The sequence below is a fragment of the Odocoileus virginianus genome, chromosome 28 (assembly GCF_023699985.2).
Source record: "Odocoileus virginianus isolate 20LAN1187 ecotype Illinois chromosome 28, Ovbor_1.2, whole genome shotgun sequence".
Lineage (NCBI taxonomy): Eukaryota > Metazoa > Chordata > Mammalia > Artiodactyla > Cervidae > Odocoileus > Odocoileus virginianus.
In genome coordinates, this window is record NC_069701.1 from 4,678,527 (window position 1) to 4,697,819 (window position 19,293).

General features: G+C 38.7%; 1 protein-coding gene across 2 annotated transcripts in view; it reads right to left on the reverse strand.

The window, feature by feature from the left end:
* LOC110151074 (glutamate carboxypeptidase 2) overlaps positions 1-19,293 on the reverse strand; it is a 64,616-nt gene that overhangs the window by 17,031 nt on the left and 28,292 nt on the right. For both annotated transcript variants that reach the window (XM_070457144.1, XM_070457143.1), the window contains exons 8-12: positions 8,398-8,496; positions 8,033-8,118; positions 6,590-6,709; positions 3,185-3,267; positions 2,085-2,148 (exon numbers count right to left, since the gene is read on the reverse strand). In XM_070457144.1, the coding sequence (XP_070313245.1) occupies positions 2,085-2,148; positions 3,185-3,267; positions 6,590-6,709; positions 8,033-8,118; positions 8,398-8,496 (452 nt within the window). The remainder of the gene's footprint in view (positions 1-2,084; positions 2,149-3,184; positions 3,268-6,589; positions 6,710-8,032; positions 8,119-8,397; positions 8,497-19,293) is intronic.

Genomic DNA, 19,293 nt, shown 5'->3' on the forward strand with positions numbered 1-19,293 from the left:
AGCAATAGAATGTTATTCTACTTTTGAAGAATATGTTTGGAAAACTTATTCTGTGTGACAAGGTATTTCATCTTCCTAAGTGTTTAAACAAGGATGATAATAATTCAAGTTAACATTTCTGAACATTAACCCTGTGCAAGGGACAACTCAGGGAGTTTTGTAATTATTAACTTCTTCTGCCCTTACAAGAACCTTTGAGATATGTGATCTTAGTAACTCTATTGCGAGCTGAGAAAATTGATACACAGAGAGCAACAACCTGAGGTCACATAATTAGGAAGTAGCAGGGCCAGATATAAGCCCAACCCATGAGCCACTAACTAAGTCAGAGGAAGGAGGGGAAGACAACCAAAATGCACTAACTTAGGAGACAACGCAGCTCAGATACATGGACAAAGAAGAAAATGTAAATGTCAATGTGCCTCCATCATATGCAATGTCCCGACTATTTTTGACATGGCAGACTTACTAATAAACTAAATAAAATATTCTATAGTCCACCCTTCATTCATTTATACATTCATTTGTTGCACCCATGCAAATGACATTTATTTAATGAGACATTAAGAATCCAGGGATGAAGAAGTATGATCCCACCTGTTCCTGGTATTAGAATATAGTCTAGAAAGGGAGGCAGTTTGTAAAACAAATAATTACTTAATAATGGCAGTGATGAGTATTATAAAGATATAGTTTCCTGGGGAAAAAAATGGCATTCCTAAGGAGACTCTAAGAATGAAACAGATGGTGTGTTGAACAGCAATCTGAGTATAGAGAACAGCAGTCACAGTGGTTGACGAGGAACAGAAAGATGAGCAGGGCTATGGTGTAGTGTGATTCATACCCGCCTCCCTGGGAGCTTGGTCGGTAAAGAGTCTGCCTGCAGTGCAGGAGACCTGAGTTCGATCCCTGGGTCGGGAAGATCCCCTGATGAAGGAAACAGCAAACCACTCCAGTATTCTTGCCTGGAAAATCTCATGGACAGAGGAACCTGGCAGGCTACAGTCCATGGGGTCGCAAGGAGTCGGACACAACTAGCATCTAAACCATCACCACGGTGCAGTGAGTGACAATAGACTGTTTGGGTTTCTTGGAAATTGACCTGAGGTTATCTCTTCATTTGAATCTCTGTTTATCAAAACAAACCCATTCTAAAAGTCCTGTCTTCAGTGCTTACCTCATTTCTCAAGCCTTTCCTGAAGTTGCTGTCGTTAGGTCCTCTGAATTCCAAGATCAGTACATTAATATCTTTCTGAGAGTACCTGCATATATCAGAATCCTAGACTGATTTATTTTATCATCTATATTAAATCTTGGGCTTCCCTGGTGATTCTGACTGGTGGACATCCCTTCTGATCTGACTGCAGTGCAGGAGACTTGGGTTCGATCCCTGGGTTGGAAAGATCCCCTGCATGAGGGCATGGCAAACCACTCCAGTATTCTTACCTGGAGAATCCCCACAGACAAAGGAGCCTGGTGGGTTGCAGTCCATGGAGTCACAAAGAGTGTGACATGACTCAGAGACTAAGCGCAGCACAGCACATACTAAATCTTAAACTCTCTAGTATTATATTGTTCTTTATCAACCCCTAATGCTTTTGAAACCTTGGAAAGTTCATTGCATAGAGAGGTGATTAATAAGTGTTTGAATTGAAGGGAAAAAATTTAGAAGAAAAAAGTCTTGGTGAAAGATGAAATCTTGGAAGCCACTATCTGTCCTCAAAATTTGTAGGCATGATATGATAATGATAGGAGTTAAACATAAATCATAGCTTTTTGATACCTCACTCTAAAATTATAGAAATCTCTAGTTCCATGACTGATTTATTCATTTAACAGACAGTCACTGAATTCCTACCACAGATACGGTAATACGCCAGATGAAACAAATCAAAGGGTGCTGTTTCAATAGAGTCCAAAGTAGCATCCTCGAGCTCACCGCTGCCCTGAGCACGGCAAACCCGCAGAAGATTCCCTCACCACCTGTCACCGGATTTCTATTCTCTGTCAGCGCGTGATTTATGAACTAAACTGCTGCACTACCAAGATCATATATATTTTCCTATGAAACTGATGATATTCACCTTCCAGAGAAGAATCAGCATTGATATAGGCCACACCACGCTCCTGAAGGAGTCTGGAATTTTCCTATAATAAATAAATAAAGTAAATGAATAAATAAACATATAGTCATAACTCCCTTCTTTAAAAAAAAAGGACATATACATTTACTGTTTGGTTTGTAATGAAGTTGGCCCAAGTTCACCCCAAGTTTGACATATATGACTTTCAAGATTTTCAATGTTTGAAAGAATTTGGCAAGAAATAACAAGCAAAACATTTTTAAGACTAAAATTTGAGATGAAACTGTCCACATTCTTAATATGGTTAGCAGACAAGTTGATTTCTTAATCACACATAATCCTGGAAGCTAAGTTTTCCTGTGTTATGGTACCACCTACTGGTCAAAACCTTAAAATTTTGTTTTCAATTTTAAAACACTGCCAAAGACTAGCAAGATTATTTTTGCTAGAAGTGGACTCTGAATCTCCAAAACAAGCAATTTTATTTTTAAGGACAAATTTTTATTTGTCCTTTTATTTATCTGTGTCATTTTATTTATAAAAAATAAAGTGAAAAAACATGAAAGTAAGTGAAGAAAATAATATTAAAGAGGCGAATCAAAATATTTCAGCTCTTCTTGACACCAGCATAAATCTTCATTTACAGGAACACCATTTTTTTTCTTGGTAAACTTCAAAGAAAATGTAAGCACATGGCTTCTCATAATTTCAAGATAATAGGAGATAAGTAAATATTTATATAATGACTATAAGTTAATGTAATAAATGTTATTTTTGCATATATTTACCTTACCAGCAATGCTTCTATTACCCACAGCCAACAATGCATGCAGGTAAAATTACTTTGCAAGAAGCCTCATAAATATTCTGTGGTGAGATTTTCCATCTCACTCTTAGCATGATTTAAAGCAGGCCATTATGATATGAGGAAGACAGTACAAGCTGACAAGATTTTTGAACATGAATATGTTGTTTCAGACTTTTGAAAAAAGTGTTTGAATATTTTCTTGCTGGATTGACATTATTCTTACATTCTTGTGAATTAAATATTATCTGTTTATTACTATGAAAATCTATCTTACATCAAATTATAAACTAACCTCTGCCCACTCAGTGGAACCAAAAAGCCCAAATTCTTCTGCATCCCAGCTCGCAAACAGAATTGTTCTTCGAGGCCTCCATCCTGAAATACATGTGCATACCTAAGATGGTGACTGCAGCCATGAAATTAAAAGACGCTTGCTCCTTGGAAGAAAAGTTATGACCATTCTAGACAGCATATTAAAAAGCAGAGACATTACTTTGCCAACAAATTTCCATCTAGTCAAAGCTATGGTTTTTCCAGTAGTCATGTATGGATATGAGAGTTGGACCATAAAGAAAGCCGAGCACCAAAGAATTGATGCTTTTGAACTATGGTGTTGGAGAAGACTCTTGAGGCTCTTGGACTGCAAGGAGATCCAACCAGTTCATCCTAAAAGAAATCAGTCCTGAATATTCATTGGAAGGACTGATACTGAAGTTGAAGCTCCAATACTTTGGCCACCTGATGCGAAGAACTGACTCACTGGAAAAGACCCTGATGTTGGGAAAGACTGAAGACAAGAGGAGAAGGGGACGACAGAGGATGAGATGGTTGGATGGCATCACCAACTCAATGGGCATGAGTTTGCGTAAACTCCGGGAGTTGGTGATGGACAGGGAAGCCTGGCGTGCTGCAGTCCGTGGGGTTGCAAAGAGCTGGACACGACTAAGCAACTGAACTGAACTGATAAAAGCTAGAAAAATGCATAATATAGTGAAGACATCAGCATACCCAACACATAACAACAGCAAAAACTCACTGGTTGCTTAGGAAGGGTGAATTATGGTGATAATCTTAATTTCCTTCTCAATGATTTTAAAGCTGATCTGTCAATACAAAGTAGAGCATTTGTATTGAAAACGGTGGCTGGGCGGGGAATATAGACATGGTAAAAATTCTGTGAGGTCCAGGGAACTCAAACAGGTGCTCTGTGACGACCTAGAGGGATGGGATGGGATGGGAGGTGGGAGGGAGGCTCAAGAGGGAGAGGATGTATGTATACAAATGGGTGATTCATGCTGATGTATGGCAGAAACCAAAGCAATATTGTGATTATGTTTCAATTAAAAATAAATAAATTTAAATAAATAATTTTTTAAAAATATTCTATGAATTCATAAAACATTCTAATAGGTTTACAATGACTGGCTAAGAATAGGAAGCCATCTGTCGTCTGCAGCTGCCTGGAGTGAAAGAAAGTGCTAGATGTAGACTATGCTCTTACAGCCAATAGAACTGAGAGAAAATCCTTTACAGTTCTCCCAAGCTGCACTGGCATCACACAAACAATGGTTCAGTATCAGTTGGTTATATGACTTCATGCCATTATTTGCCAGAATTAGTCAACAGAAGCTCCGTTTGCAACGACAGGGTCTGCTGCTGCTGAAAAGTACACCATTCAGTAGCAAGGTCATGTGGCTTAGAGTTATAAACACCGACCCTGGAGTTAAAGATATCTTAATTCAAGCCCTGGTTCTTCCCCTTACTAGCAGTATGACCAAGGGAATGTTACTCAAACTTGCTAAATCCCTGTTTCAGCATCTGTATACCAGGAAGAGCAAAGCAAAGATAAAGATATTCGTTGACTGTTGGGAGGATTAAATGGCATAACAGTTATAAAGACAGCACTGAACAAGTTCTCCAAACAGTAGACGTTCTCCTTGTTTGAGTACATATTTCATTTGTGCTTATTAAGACTGACTACCCCTCTGGTTATTGAGTCAAGTGCTTCATTTTTGTTAAGTGTATTAATAGTTATTACTCAAATCCCCGATTAATTATTATTCCTCATCACTGCAGTCTGTAGGCATATTTTGTAACTGTCATAGTCATGTTTTATATTTACCACAGGGATCCTTCTTGCAAAATAATTAAACTTTTCATAATAATATTAAATACAACCTAATTTACAAACTATGTAAATTCTAGTTTCCATAATTCTGTTTTCTTAAAGAATAAGAAAACTGTATGGTAAAAAGAATAGAGCAGCCTTAGATTTAATTTCAAAGACAGATGTCGCAGTTTTTTGGACTGGGAGCCAGAAATTTGAATTTCAATCCCAGACTCTGTCACACATCCGTTACACAACCTTGGGTGAATTATTGAACCCTAAACACTTCAGTTAATGTATTTTTGCTTTTTCTTTGTTTTTGGTCACACTTTACAGCATGTGGGATCTTTCCAACCAGGAATCAAATCTGTACCCCCTGTACTGGAAGCATGGAGTCTTAATCACTAGAATGCCAGGGAAGTCCATCAGTCAATACATTTGTAAATAGAAATAACTAGGTAAACATCTCCCTGGTGCTATGAGTTCAAAACAGATAGCATATATAATAACATTGTTTCTCTGAGAAAGTAGGTATCATGCAAACATATTTTTACTAAACATATATTTACTATTTTCATTGTTACTAAAAAAAAAAGAAGGAAAATTACGATCACATTTCCAGCCCAGACACCTTGTTTGCAGCAGCAGTAAACAAAGTAGACCTTCTCTTCTCAGTGTGCAATGTTCATTTTAAAAAACAACCATTTGAACTGAATTTTATTTTGGTTTCATAAAAAGGTTCTAAAATGATGGAAGTAATGGTCAGTCTAACAGTATAGTAAAATCTGAGAGTCCATGGGAGAAACCAAAGCTGGATTGTGAGAATGCAGATATGAAACTTTTGACAGCATCCTATTAAGCAAGAAGACTAGCATTTTTCTGACTAAGCTTTCATCTTCTCAATCACTTACAGCCCTTGACCTGAGACCTGAGGCTTGGAAGAGCCCAAGGAACTCCTGTTCACATTTCTCAGACCAGGACACAATGGCTTATAACCTAATTCTGGTGTCTATTCTGCAGGGAAGAAACCCATTTCCATCTTCTTTGCTGCCAAAAGAAACCATGAACAGTATAATTCCTTTATTTCAGATTGTAATTTCGCATCTATATATAAATAATGTGAATATTACACATAAATAAATTATTACAAATAAATATATAAAGGCCTAAACAACATTATTAATCAACATAAGGTGCACAGTTGGTAAAGAATCCACCTCTAATGCAGGGGATGCAGGTTCGATCCCTGGGTTGGGAAAATCCCTGGGAGGAGGATGTGGCAACCCACTCCAGTATTCTTGCCTGGAGAAGCCCAAAGACAGAGAAGCCTGGTGGGCTACAGTCCATGGGGTTGCAAAGAGTCAGACACGACTGAGCAACTGAGCACAAGTAATACAGCTGCTAATTACTGAGAGCTACTCTCAGCTCCTAACCACTATGACATAGTGTATGCTACTACTATGATTTAATTTGCATGCAGCCTCTCTGCTGTTGCACACAAACCACTGAGGTGGTGATTTTACACTCACTTTACTGAAGACCAAACTGAGATACAGAAAAAATGGTCTTTTTACTCTTTGCTTACATTACCTTCTTTTTTCAGCTTTCCAAAACTCCTGACAATTTCATGAACAACAGCTGCTCCACTCTGAGGGTCAATGCCACCAAACACCCATGAGTCACGGTGACCTCCAAGAATGACATATCTGTCTAGAAAGCATAATTGCAAAATTACTTACCAATCCAGATCAAGAACAGAGCAAACTGCAAATGACTCAACAGCATCTAAACACAAGGCACTAAGGACTCAAGATAGCAACATTCCTAAAGACTTACATAAATATATCACTATTCTGCATGGGATGTATGAAGAAAATATACATGCAATAGGCAAACGTAAATACTTCAATGAATTATAGTAATTATAACTATGTAAGTAATGATAAATGAATATAAAAGTATCCTTATATACTTTTAATATATACATAATATATACACCTCTTTATATAATTCTCTGTTATTCCTCTTTTACCAGTTTAGATGGTTTCCAGTATTTTCAGACTAAAAGAACAGAGTGGCCATATAATGAGTTTTCCACTTTCTACTCTTTCTACTTGGTTTTTAAAGTACAGCTCAAAGATTCTACCTCTCTATAATCTGCTCCCATTTCTACAGGGAGAGCGAATCACACCCCTACCCTACTTTCAGGACAGCCTTTTCATGTTGATAAAGCATTTACCACACTTAAATGTAGGGGGCTCCTTTTCCCCAGTCTGGGTCGTTTATAAAAATCCCTCCATCCCCAAAGCCTAGCACAGAGCTGGCACAAAACATGTACTCAGTGAGGTTCAATAAATAGTTAGTTGCATATCACTTAGTGCTCACTGGAAGGCATATCAATATTCTTTATCCCTGAAAGAAAATACTGGCTGCTTGTATGAAAGATATGCAGTTTAATTCTATTTTGGTTACAAATTTATAGGTCTTAAGGAATCAAAACATAATAAAGTAAGATTATTTTCAAATATATCACTGAGCAGGTTATCTGAAATCATATGAAAATCACATGTCTATGTATTTTGCCAATTTCAGTGTAAAAAAAAATAAATCCATGTACGGGATTCATTAACTTGAAGTTATCTTAACTTTGTAAGAGTTATTTATCATTATTATGAAGATATTTCTCCATGCAAAATATGCAGTAAAGAAATCTGGAATTCTTTGAAGAGAAAAAATGCTCATATTAAACACCTAGAAACCATCCCTCCCTGCTCCTCCTCCCTTGTTCCTTTAACTGAAGCATGTGTAGTTTTTCACCAAGCTTGCTCATCTGACCAATCTCGTCCCAACCTTTATTCACAACATGCATCACAACGCAAAACTGCCTCCTATGGATCTGTTTTGTGTTTACATGAGTTCCATTAGAGGTAAGAGTTGCCTCGCTTTGTTCTCTCTACATTCCCAGAGCTCAGAGCAGTATCTATCACCAAAGCATTGCCCAATCCACATGCGCTGAACAGACGACTAAGTTACCTGGCTCCACGGCCCCTCTGAGAGTTCCGATCACGTTGTAAATTCTCTCCACTTTATTGCTGGAGTGGATATGCATCTTGACTTTTCTAACACAAAAATAGAGGACAGGCTAACAATACTGGTTAACAGCTTGCCACCCACATTTTTTAAATCTTCCATTGTTTTGAATATTTCTAAATGCACATAAGCAAGAATTACATTGTCCAATTGTCCAATTGTGAAGATATAAGTGTAATACCCTTTCCAACCTGTTTTTATGTCTCCTGCTGATAGTAGATTTTACTTTCCAGTCATCCTCTATAATTCTTTTTTGAAAAAAGGTTTCCTCCCCCTAAAGAGGGTTACAATAAAAATAATCTCTTAACTGTGCAGAAAAGTTTCCAGTAAATCCAGGTCCAACATTGTAGGGCACTTGAAGATCTCCTTTCCAGCTGTCATCTGGGGGTGCTAATCCACCCATTTTTCTGTTGAACATAAAAAACATATTTCTAGCTGATGGAAAATTCTGAGGTTATAAGTTAAAATGTCAAAGAACTTGCTTTCTGTTTTTCTTGTTTGTTTGGCCACACCGTGCAGCATGGGGAATCTTATTCTCTGACCAGGAATCAAACCTGCACCCCTGCACTAGAAGGCAAAGTTTTAACCACTGGACTGTCAGAGAAGTCCCTGAACTTGCTTTCTTGAAAGCCAGCTCATAATAGCTTCTAGGATAGGATCTGCATAGGATATACCATTTAACCCTTACACCATGGTGACCAGATGTGAAATTAAAAGATGCCTGCTCCTTGGGAAAAAAGCTATGACAAACCTAGACAGCATATTAAAAAGCAGAGACATTACTTTGCCAACAAAGTCCATATAGTCAAAGCTACAGTTTTCCCAGTACTCAGGTATGGTTTTAAGAGTTGGACCATAAAGAAGGCTAAGCGGCATAGAATTAATGCTTTTAAACTGTGGTGCTGGAGAAGACTCTTGAAAGTCCCTCGGACAGCAAGGAGATCAAGCCAGTCAATCCTAAAGGAAATCAACTCTGAATATTCATTGGAAGGTAAAGCTGAAGCTCCAGTACTTTGGCTACCTGATGGGAAGAGCCAACTTATTGGAAAAGACCCTGATGCTGGGAAAGACTGAGGGCAGGAGGAGAAGAGGGCGACAGAGGATGAGATGGTTGGACGGCATCATCAACTCAATGGACATGCATTTGAGCAAACTCCAGGAGATAGGTAAGGACAGGGAAGCCTGGTGTACTGTAGTCCATGGGGTTGCAAAGAATTAGACATGAGTGAGCAACTGAACAACAACAAAGTTGACTTTTACATCAGACATGAATTTGGATCCCAAATCTATTACATGCTCTCTGAACTTTGATTTCTTTATTTGTAAAATAAGCTATCATGATATTAACTCATCTGGTTGTTTTATGAGTAAATTGATAAAAAATATGTAAAGCATTTAGCACAGAGTAAGTGCTAGAAACTAATTAGTACGTTATGTACGTTAATGCTATTGTCACTGTCTTTATTATGATCGTTGCTGCTGTCATTATAATCCTGGTATTTACTCAGGGAGGCAAATAGAAGCCATATAATCACATTCACTTTAGTATAAAAGAGCAAAAAAGAATATGAACATCCCACTCAGGTAAATTAAAATTTTACTATAACTCAAATTTCATCAACTTTTTATAAAGTTCTCAGCATTCCTGGGCCATTATATAATGTTCTGTGTCTTTTCTTCTTAAAAATTTATTAAGAAACTTTCATTTTATGATATATCTAATTTATAAAATACTATCTTTTCTAATTAATATATAGTATTACATTGCTAACCATTTGTGGGAATATGAAAATTGACCATCAGGGACAAGTATCACATTCCTTAATTATGCAGAGGGAGTAAATTTTCACAGTGAAATTCACAAGCTGTATGTTCTTAAATTTATAATAAGATGAAATTCTAATCATGTATAGTGTTTCATTATACCTTACAAAGTATAAAATAAAGTGTTAGTCGCTCAATTGTGTCTGACTCAGATTTTTTACTGTCCACCAGGGAAGCCCTTACAAAGTATGGATACGGATGGAGAAATGCAAACTATCTTATTGCTTTCGTATATGCAGATCATTGCCTCCTTCCAAAAATTATGTTGTACTTTCCAAAATTCACTTTTAATCACTGTGTCTTGAATGCAAAATATATTTCCATAGAAGTTATGCTATTAATGACTGCATTTACAAAATGACTTACTAAAGCTGACTTAAACACATTTGGTAATTTTTTTCATCAAGTAATTCCTGTAGTAACACAGTTATAGCACAGCCAAATTTGACTAGTTTACCCTAGTCAAATGGTAGACACTAGATTAAACAAACCTCACGTCTAATTCCATAAAATCTTCTAACTGCATTCTTCTTCTAACTACAAAGATAACACAGGTTTACTTTTATACAGCATTAGGATTATGGACTTCCCTCATAGCTCAGTCAGTAAAGAATCTGCCTGCAATGCAGGAGACCCTGGGTTTCATTCCTGGGTCAGGAAGATCCCCTGGAGTAGGGAAAGGCTACCCACTCCAGTCTTCTTGCCTGGAGAATCCCATGGACAAAGGAGCTTGACAGGTTACAGTCCACGGAGTCCCAAAAGAGTTGGACATGACATCACCACTAAACCACCACCATACATATTTTTGAAACTGTTTTTCCCATTCAATACTGTATTATAAGCATATATCAACATCATTAAATACTCTTGTACAATATACATTTTAATAGCTTCATGTACTACCATAGTAATGTATTTAACTACTTATCAATGATTGAAGTTCTGTATTGTTTATAGTTTTCCACTATTACAAGTAATGCTATAATCACACTCATCTTTTAAATGTAATGAATATTTACACTCTGTATTTAGACAAACACATAGTCCATGGTGCACTCAAAAGTTGTGCTCCATCCTGAGTCTTAACCCACATGGCAAAGCTAAGAGCTCAAAAGAAAAACAGACCAGTGTGCTGTTCCTAAATCTGCCCTTCAGTGGAACGTGCATGAGTGCATGCCAAGTCGCTTCAATGATATGCAACTCCTCACAACCCTATGGGCTTTAGCCCACCAGGCTCCTCTGTCCATGAGATTCTCCAGGCAAGAATACTGGAGTGGGTTGCCATGCACTCCTCCAGGGGATCTTCACACCTAGGGATCGAACCCAAGTCTCTTATGTCTCCTGCCTTGGCAGGTGGGTTCTTTACCACTAGTGCTACCTGGGAAACCTCGTTAAATTAGACAAATTCCTCCAGCTGTCTGATGACAGCCTCCTTACCTGTCATGAGGGCACTGCACGAGGTCATGAAAAGTTTTCTCATCCACTCTAAAATACAGTTATTAAGACTGCCTTGAATTCAAAGAAAAGAAACTAGCCAAATGCTTTGGTCTCTAGTGATAAACCACTAGAGAAGTCAGTGATGACTGCCTGAACCCTGCTCAAGAGTAATGAAGAAAGGACAGGAAGATGGTAGAAAGCAAGACAGGAAAGAGGAAAGAGTTCCAACATCAGGTTAAACAACAATTTTGGAGAAGCTTCAATGATGAAAGCAGAGGAGGAAGAGGAATGAATTAAGATGATAATCAATGGAAGATGCTTTCAAAGGGTGTTATTCTAGGTCCGTGAAAAAGTAGTCAACAAGAGAATTCAATAAGTAAGACATTTATCAGGAGAAAGGCCAGTGAAAGAAATAACAAGGGAGCTAGGAAAGGCCAAGAAAGCCAGATATGGAGTAAAAGAGAGAAGAGTGTTGGTGGCAAAAGCCTTGTTCTCAGCCTTTCTAACCCTTGCATCAGAGGAGTCCCATGTCTCCCAGTAATGGGCCTCATTTAATATCCTTGCTGCATCCAGTTCCTGACTGGGAGCATGTGATGGAAGCATGGCCTTGACACAAATAGGGTGACTGTTTTAGCACAATGCTTCAGCACAGTGGAGCAGACTTCCCTGGTGGTCCAGTGGTTAAGAATCCTCCTACCAATGCAGGGGACATGGGTTTGATTTTTTTGATCCCAAAAGATTCCACGTGCTGCAGAGCAACTAAGCCCATGAGCCACAGCTACTGATCCTCACTCTAGAGCCTGTGCTATTCAACAGGAGAAGCCCCCACAATGAGAAGCCCATGAACTGCAATGAAGAGTAGCCCCCACTCGCAGCAAGTAGAGAAAGCCTATGTGCAGCAACAAAGACCCAGCGCAGCCAAAAACTCCTTTTAAAAAACACAGTGGAGGGGCGGTCCCAAGACAGCGGAATAGGACGGAGAGACCACTTTCTCCCCCACAAATTCATTGAAAGATCATTTAAATGCTGAGTAACTTCCACAAAACAACTTCTGAACACTGGTGGAGGACACCAGGTACCCAGAAAGGCAACACATTCTCTTCGAAAGGAGGTAGGACAAAATATAAAAGACAGAAAGAGAGACAAAAGAGTTAGGGACAGAGACCCGTCCTGGGGAGGGAGTTGTGAAGGAGAAGTTTGGACATAGTACGAAACCCTCTCACAGACGGTTCTGTGGGGAGTTTTGGAATCTCAGAGAACACAACCGGGAGGGGGAGAAAAAAAACAACCACAGACTAAGCACCTAACCACAACTGTCAGTGGAGAAGTAGCACAGATGCTTGCATCTGCCAGCAGCGAGCAGGGGCCAAACAGGGAGGTGTGGGCTGCATGCTTCGGATAAGGACCAGGCCTGAATGCTCTGAGGGCAATCTGAGGGCGCTAACGTGAGATAGCAACCCAAACTGTGGGATCGCTAGGAAGAAAAAAAAAAAATAGAACTTTCCTGCAAAAGCCTGGCCTGCTCACAGAACAAAGGACTGAGCTTATACCAAAGGAGAGCTGGCTGGCTGCACACAGGCCCGCCCCCCCCCCGCCGGAGGCAGGGAGGCAGGCAGGCAACAGCCAGAGCCAGAAGGTGAGAGGCTGCTGCAATCTCGGCCCCAGAGACTGCATCCTCCACCAAACTGTGAGCAGTCTCCCAGTTGCTAACCACGTCTTCCTGGGATCCTGGACGGTTGACATCTGCCAGGAGGGTCACATCCTGAGATCAGCTCCCCAGGGGAGACACACGGCACATCTGAGACAGTGCTCCTGCAGTGCACCTGGGAAACAGAGCAGCCAGGAGCAGGAAGGTGACTAAGATGCACAGACCACCTGGGACAGTGAGCTCTCCAAGCACCTGGTCACCCGAGCTGCTCAAACCTGGGAAGGGCACAAAAACGCAGGCCCAACTGAGTCCGTGCCCTTTCAGAGTACCCAAGAACCTGAGCGGCTTAGACCTGAGAAGTGCATGAAATGCAGGGCCCACTTTGGACAGTTCCCTTGCAGAGCACCCTGGAGTCCAAGCAGTGCAGACCCAGGAAGCACGCGCTGCCATGAGCTGGGGCAAACCCAGTGTGGTCCATACGTTGAGAGCACTCCTCACACACGCCAGCGATATCTGTTTGCGGTGTTCCTCCCTCCCCACAACACAACTCAACAAGCGAGCCTAAATAAGTGATGATCTTCTCCTGCTTGTGTCAGGGCGGAAACTAGACACTGAAGAGACTTGAAAACAGAGGAAGCAAAATAAGCAAAGAAGGGGGGGCCTGCTCTGGAAGTGACAGATGCAACAGATTAAAACCGTGCAGCTAACACTAATGAAGCACTGGAGGGGCCTACAGACCTTGAGAAGAAGTACAAGCTGGAACAACGAACTACCTGAAACTGAGCTCACCCCACACTGCCCACAACAGCTCCAGAGAAATTGCTAGATACAGTTTTACTATGATCACGCTTTAACTTTTTTAAATTTAAGTTATTATTCCTTTGACTTTCACTTTTATAACCTACTATTACCTTGCAAAAAGAAGACCCTATTTTTAAAGCAAATTTCATATATATGTTTCTTTAATTTAGTGATTGATTTTGTTTTGTATTTTTTATATTGTATTTTTGAGAGTCTAACCTATACTGTAGATTTTTAATCTTTGCTTTTTGGTATTTGTTTTCAATTTTGTACCTTTAAGAATCTAATCTCCAGTATCCATTTTCACTTAGGGATGTTATTATTGCCTTGATTGCCCTCTGCCCTTTTGACTCTCCCCTTTTCTCCCCCAGGTCACCTCTATCTCCTCCCTCCCCCTTCTCTTCTCTACTTAACTCTGTGAATCTCTCTGGGTGTTCCAGACTGTGGAGAACACTTAGAGAACTGATTATTGGCTAGACTGCTCTCTCCCCTTTTGACCTCCCCCTTCTCCTCCTAGTCACCTCTATCTCCCTCGCTCCCCTTCTCCATGCAACTCTGTGAACCTCTCTGGGTGTCCTTTGCTGTGGAGAATTGTTTCACCATTAACCTAGATGTTTTATCATCTATGCTGTATAGATGGAGAAGTCTTGAGGCTACTGTAAGACAAAGAATGCAAGTCAGAGGCAGGAGGTTTAACTCCAAAACTTGAGAACATCAGAGAACTCCTGATGTTAACACAGAATATTAATAGCCAAGAGCTCACCCCAAAGTCTCCATACCTACACTAAAATCAAGCTGCACCCAAAAGCCAACAAGTTCCAGTGCAAAACATACCACACTAATTCTCCAGCAAAGCAGGAACACAGCCCTGAGCATTAAAAGACAGGCTGCCCAAAGCCAGGCCAAACCCATAGACACCCTAAAACTCATTACTGGAAAGTTCACTGCACATCAGAGAGAAGAGATCCAGCTCCACCCAACAGAACACAGGTGCAAACTCCCCAAACCAGGAAACCCTGACAAGCCACTAGTCCAACACCACCCACAGGGAGCAGGCTCCACAATAAAGAGGAACCACGAATTCCAGCCTACAGTAAGGGCACCCCAAAAAAAGCAACCCAAACAAAATGAAAAGGCGAGAAATATTCAGCAGGTAAAGGAACATGATAAATGCCCACCAAACTAAACAAAAGAGGAGGAGATAGGAAGTCTACCTGAAAATGAATACAGAATAGTGATAGTAAAGCTGATCCAAAACCTTGAAAACAAAGTGGAGTTACAGATAAATAGACTAGAGACAAGGATTGAGAAGACACAAGAAATGTTTAACAAGGAAGGACCTAGAAGAAATAAAGAAGACTCAATCAATAATGAATAAGGCAACAGCTGAGATCAAAAAGGACTCTGGATGGAACCAGAATAACTGAGGGAGAAGATAGGATGTGAGGTGGAAGATAGAATGGTGGAAATAAATGAAACAGAGAGGAAAAAAGAAAAAAGAATTAAAAGAAATGAGGACAACCTCAGAGACCTCTGGGACAATGTCAAACACCCCAACATTCAAATCATAGGTGTCCCAGAGGAGACAAAAAGAAAAGGTATGAGAAAATACTTGAGGAGATAATAGTTGAAAACCTCTCTAAAATGGGGAAGGAAATAGCCGCCCAAGTCCAAGAAACCCAAAGAATCCCAGACAGGATAAACCCAAGGTGAAACACCCCAAGACATATATCAGTCAAACTAATGAAGATCAAACACAAAGAGGAAATATTAAAAGCAGCAAGGGAAAAGCAATAAATAACACACAAGGATATCCCCATAAGGATAACAGTTGATCTTTCAATAGAAACTCTTCAGGCCAGAAAGGAATGTCAGAACATATTTAAAGTGATGAAAGAGGAAAAAATGACAATCTAGATTACTATACCCAGCAAGGATCTCATTCAGATATGAAGGAGAATTCAAAAGCTTTACAGACAAGCAAAAGCTGAAAGAATTCAGCACCACCAAACCAGCTCTTCAACAAATGCTAAAGGATCTTCTCTAGACAGGAAATACAGAAAGGTTTTATAAAATCAAACCCAAAACAACAAAGTAAATGGCAATGGGATCATACTTATCAATAATTACCTTAAATGTAAATGCACTGAATGCCCCAACCAAAAGACAAAGACTGGCTAAATGGATACAAAAACAAGACCCCTATGTATGCTATCTACAAGAGACTCACCTCAAATCAAGGGACACATGCAGACTAAAAGTGAAGGGATGGAAAACAGTATTTCATGCAAATGGAGACCAAAAGAAAGCAGGCACAGCAATACTCATATCAGATAAAATAGACTTTGAAATAAAGACCATGAAAAGCAAGAAAGAAGGACACTCCATAATGATCAAAGGATTGATTCAAGAAGAATATATAACAATTATAGATATATATGCACCCAACATAGAAGCATCCTAATATGTAAAGCAAATGCTAACAAGTATGAAAGGGGAAATTAATAGTAATACAATAATAGTGGGAGACTTTAATACGCCATTTACACCTATGGATAGATCAACCAAACAGAAAATAAGGAATGAAACACAAGCTTTAAATGATACAATGGGCTGGTTAGACCTAATTGATATCTATAGGACATTTCACCCCAAAACAATGAATTACACTTTTTCTCAAATGCACACGGAACATTCTCCAGGATAGATCACATGATGGAACATAAATCTAGCCTTGGTAAATTCGAAAAAATTGAAAGCATTTCAAGTATGTTTTCTGATCATAATGCAGTAAGATTAGATGTCAACTACAGGGGAAAAAACTATCAAAAATACAAACATATGGAGGCTAAACAACATGCTTCTGAATAACCAACAAATCACAGAAGAAATCAAAAAGTAAATCAAAATATTCATGGAAAACACGACAACTCAAACCCTATGGGATTCAGTAAAAGCAGTGCTAAGGGGAAGGTTCATAGCAATACAAGGTTACCTCAAGAAACAAGAGAAAAATCAAATAAATAAACTAACTCTACACCTAAAACAACTCGAAACAGAAGAAATGAAGAACCCCAAAGTTAGTAGCAGAGAAACCATAAAAATCAGAGCAGAAATAAATGAGAAAGAAACAAAGAGGACTATAGCAAAAATCAACAAAACTAAAAGGTGGTTCTTTGAGAAGATAAATAAATAGACAAACCATCAGCCAGACTCATCCAGAAAAAAAAGGGCGAAGAATAAAATCAACAAAATTAGAACTAAAAATTGAGAAATCACGACAACACAGAAATACAAAGGATCGTTAACAGACTACTATCAGCAACTATATGCCAATAAAATGGACAACTTGGAAGAAATGGACAAATTCTTAGAAAAGCATAACTATCCATAACTGAACCAGGAAGAAACAGAAAATCTTAACAGACCCATCACAAGCACAAACATCAGAAGTGTAATGAAAAGTCTTCCAACAAACAAAAGCCCAGGAACCAGATGGCTTCACAGGTGAATTCAAACAAAATTTAGGGAAGAGCTAAAACCTACCCTACTCAAACTCTTCCAGAAAATCGCAGAGGAAGGTAAACTCCCAAACTCATTCTATGAGGCCACCATCACCCTAATACCAAAACCAGACAAAGATGCCACAAAAAAAGAAAACTACAGGCCAGTATCACTGGTGAACATAGATACAAAAATCCTTAACAAATTTCTAGCAAACAGAATCCAACAACATATTAAAAAGATCATACATCATGACCAAGTGGATTTTATCCCAGGGATGCAAGGATTCTTCACTATTCACAAATCAATCAAGGGATATGCCACATAGCAAATTGAAAGATAAAAACCATATGATTATCTCAATCTATGTGGAGAAAGCCTCTGACAAAATTCAGCACACATTTATGATAAAAATTCTCCAGAAAGCGGGCATAGAAGGAACATATCTCAACATAATAAAAGCCATATATGATAAACCCACAGCAAACATTATCCTCAATGGTGAAAAATTGAAAGCATTTCCCCTAAAATCAGAAACAAGACAAGGGTGCCCACTCTCACCACTATTATTCAACATAGTTTTAGAAGTTTTAGCCAGAGCAGTTAGAGAAGACAAAGAAATAAAAGGAATCCAGATTGGAAAAGAAGAAATAAAACTCTCACTGTTTGCAGATGACATGATCCTCAGCATAGAAAATCCTAAAGATACCACCAGAAAATTAATAGAGCTAATCAATTAATATAGTAAAGTTGCAGGATATAAAATTAATACACAGAAATACCTTGCATTCCTATACACTAACAATGAGAAGACATAAAGAGAAATGAAGGAAACAATTCCATTCACCACTGCAACGAAAAGAACAAAATACATAAGAATAAATTTACCTAAACAAAAGACCTATATAAAGAAAACTATAAAACACTGATGAAAGAAATCAAAGATGACACAGATAGATGGAGAAATATACCATGTTCATGGATCTGAAGAATCAATATAGTGAAAATGAGTATACTACCCAAAGCAATATATAGATTCAATGCAATCCCTATCAAGCTACCAATGGTATTTTTGCACAGAACTAGAACAAATAATTTCACAATTTGTATGGAAATACAAAAAATCTCAAATAGCCAAAGCAATCTTGAGAAAGAAGAATGGAACTGGAGGAATCAACCTGCCTGACTTCAGACTATACTACAAAGCTAGTCATCAAGACAGTATGGTACTGGCACAAAGACAGAAATACAGATCAATGGAGCAAAATGGAAAACCCAGAGATAAATCCATGCACCAAAGGATACCTTATCTTTGACAAAGAAAGCAAAAAATATACAATGGAGAAAAGACAATCTGCTTAACAAGTGCTGGAGAAAACTGATCAATCACTTGTAACAGAATGAAACTAGAACACTTTCTAACACCATAGACAAAAATAAACTCAAAATGGATTAAAGATCTAAATGTATGACCAGAAAAAAATAAAACTCCTAGAGGAAAACATAGGCAAAACACTCTCTGACATAAATCACAGCAAGATCCTCTATGACCCACCTCCCAGAGTAATGGAAATAAAATCAAAAATAAACAAATGGGACCTAATTAAACTTAAAAGCTTTTACACAATGAAGGAAACTATAAGCAAGGTGAAAAGACAGCCTTCAGAATGGGAGAAAATAATAGCAAATGAAGCAATGGACAAAGAATTAATCTCAAAACTATAGAAGCAGCTCCTATAGCTCAATTTCAGAAAAATAAATGACCCGATCAAAAAAATGGGCCAAAGAACTAAACAGACATTCCTACAAAGAAGACATACAGATGACTAACAAACACATGAAAAGATGCTCAACATCACTCATTATCAGAGAAACCCAAATCCAAACCACAGTGAGGTACCATCTCATGCCAGTCAGAATGGCTGCTATCAAAAAGTCTACAAACAATAAATGCTGGAGAGGGCGTAGAGAAAAGGGACCCCTCTTACAC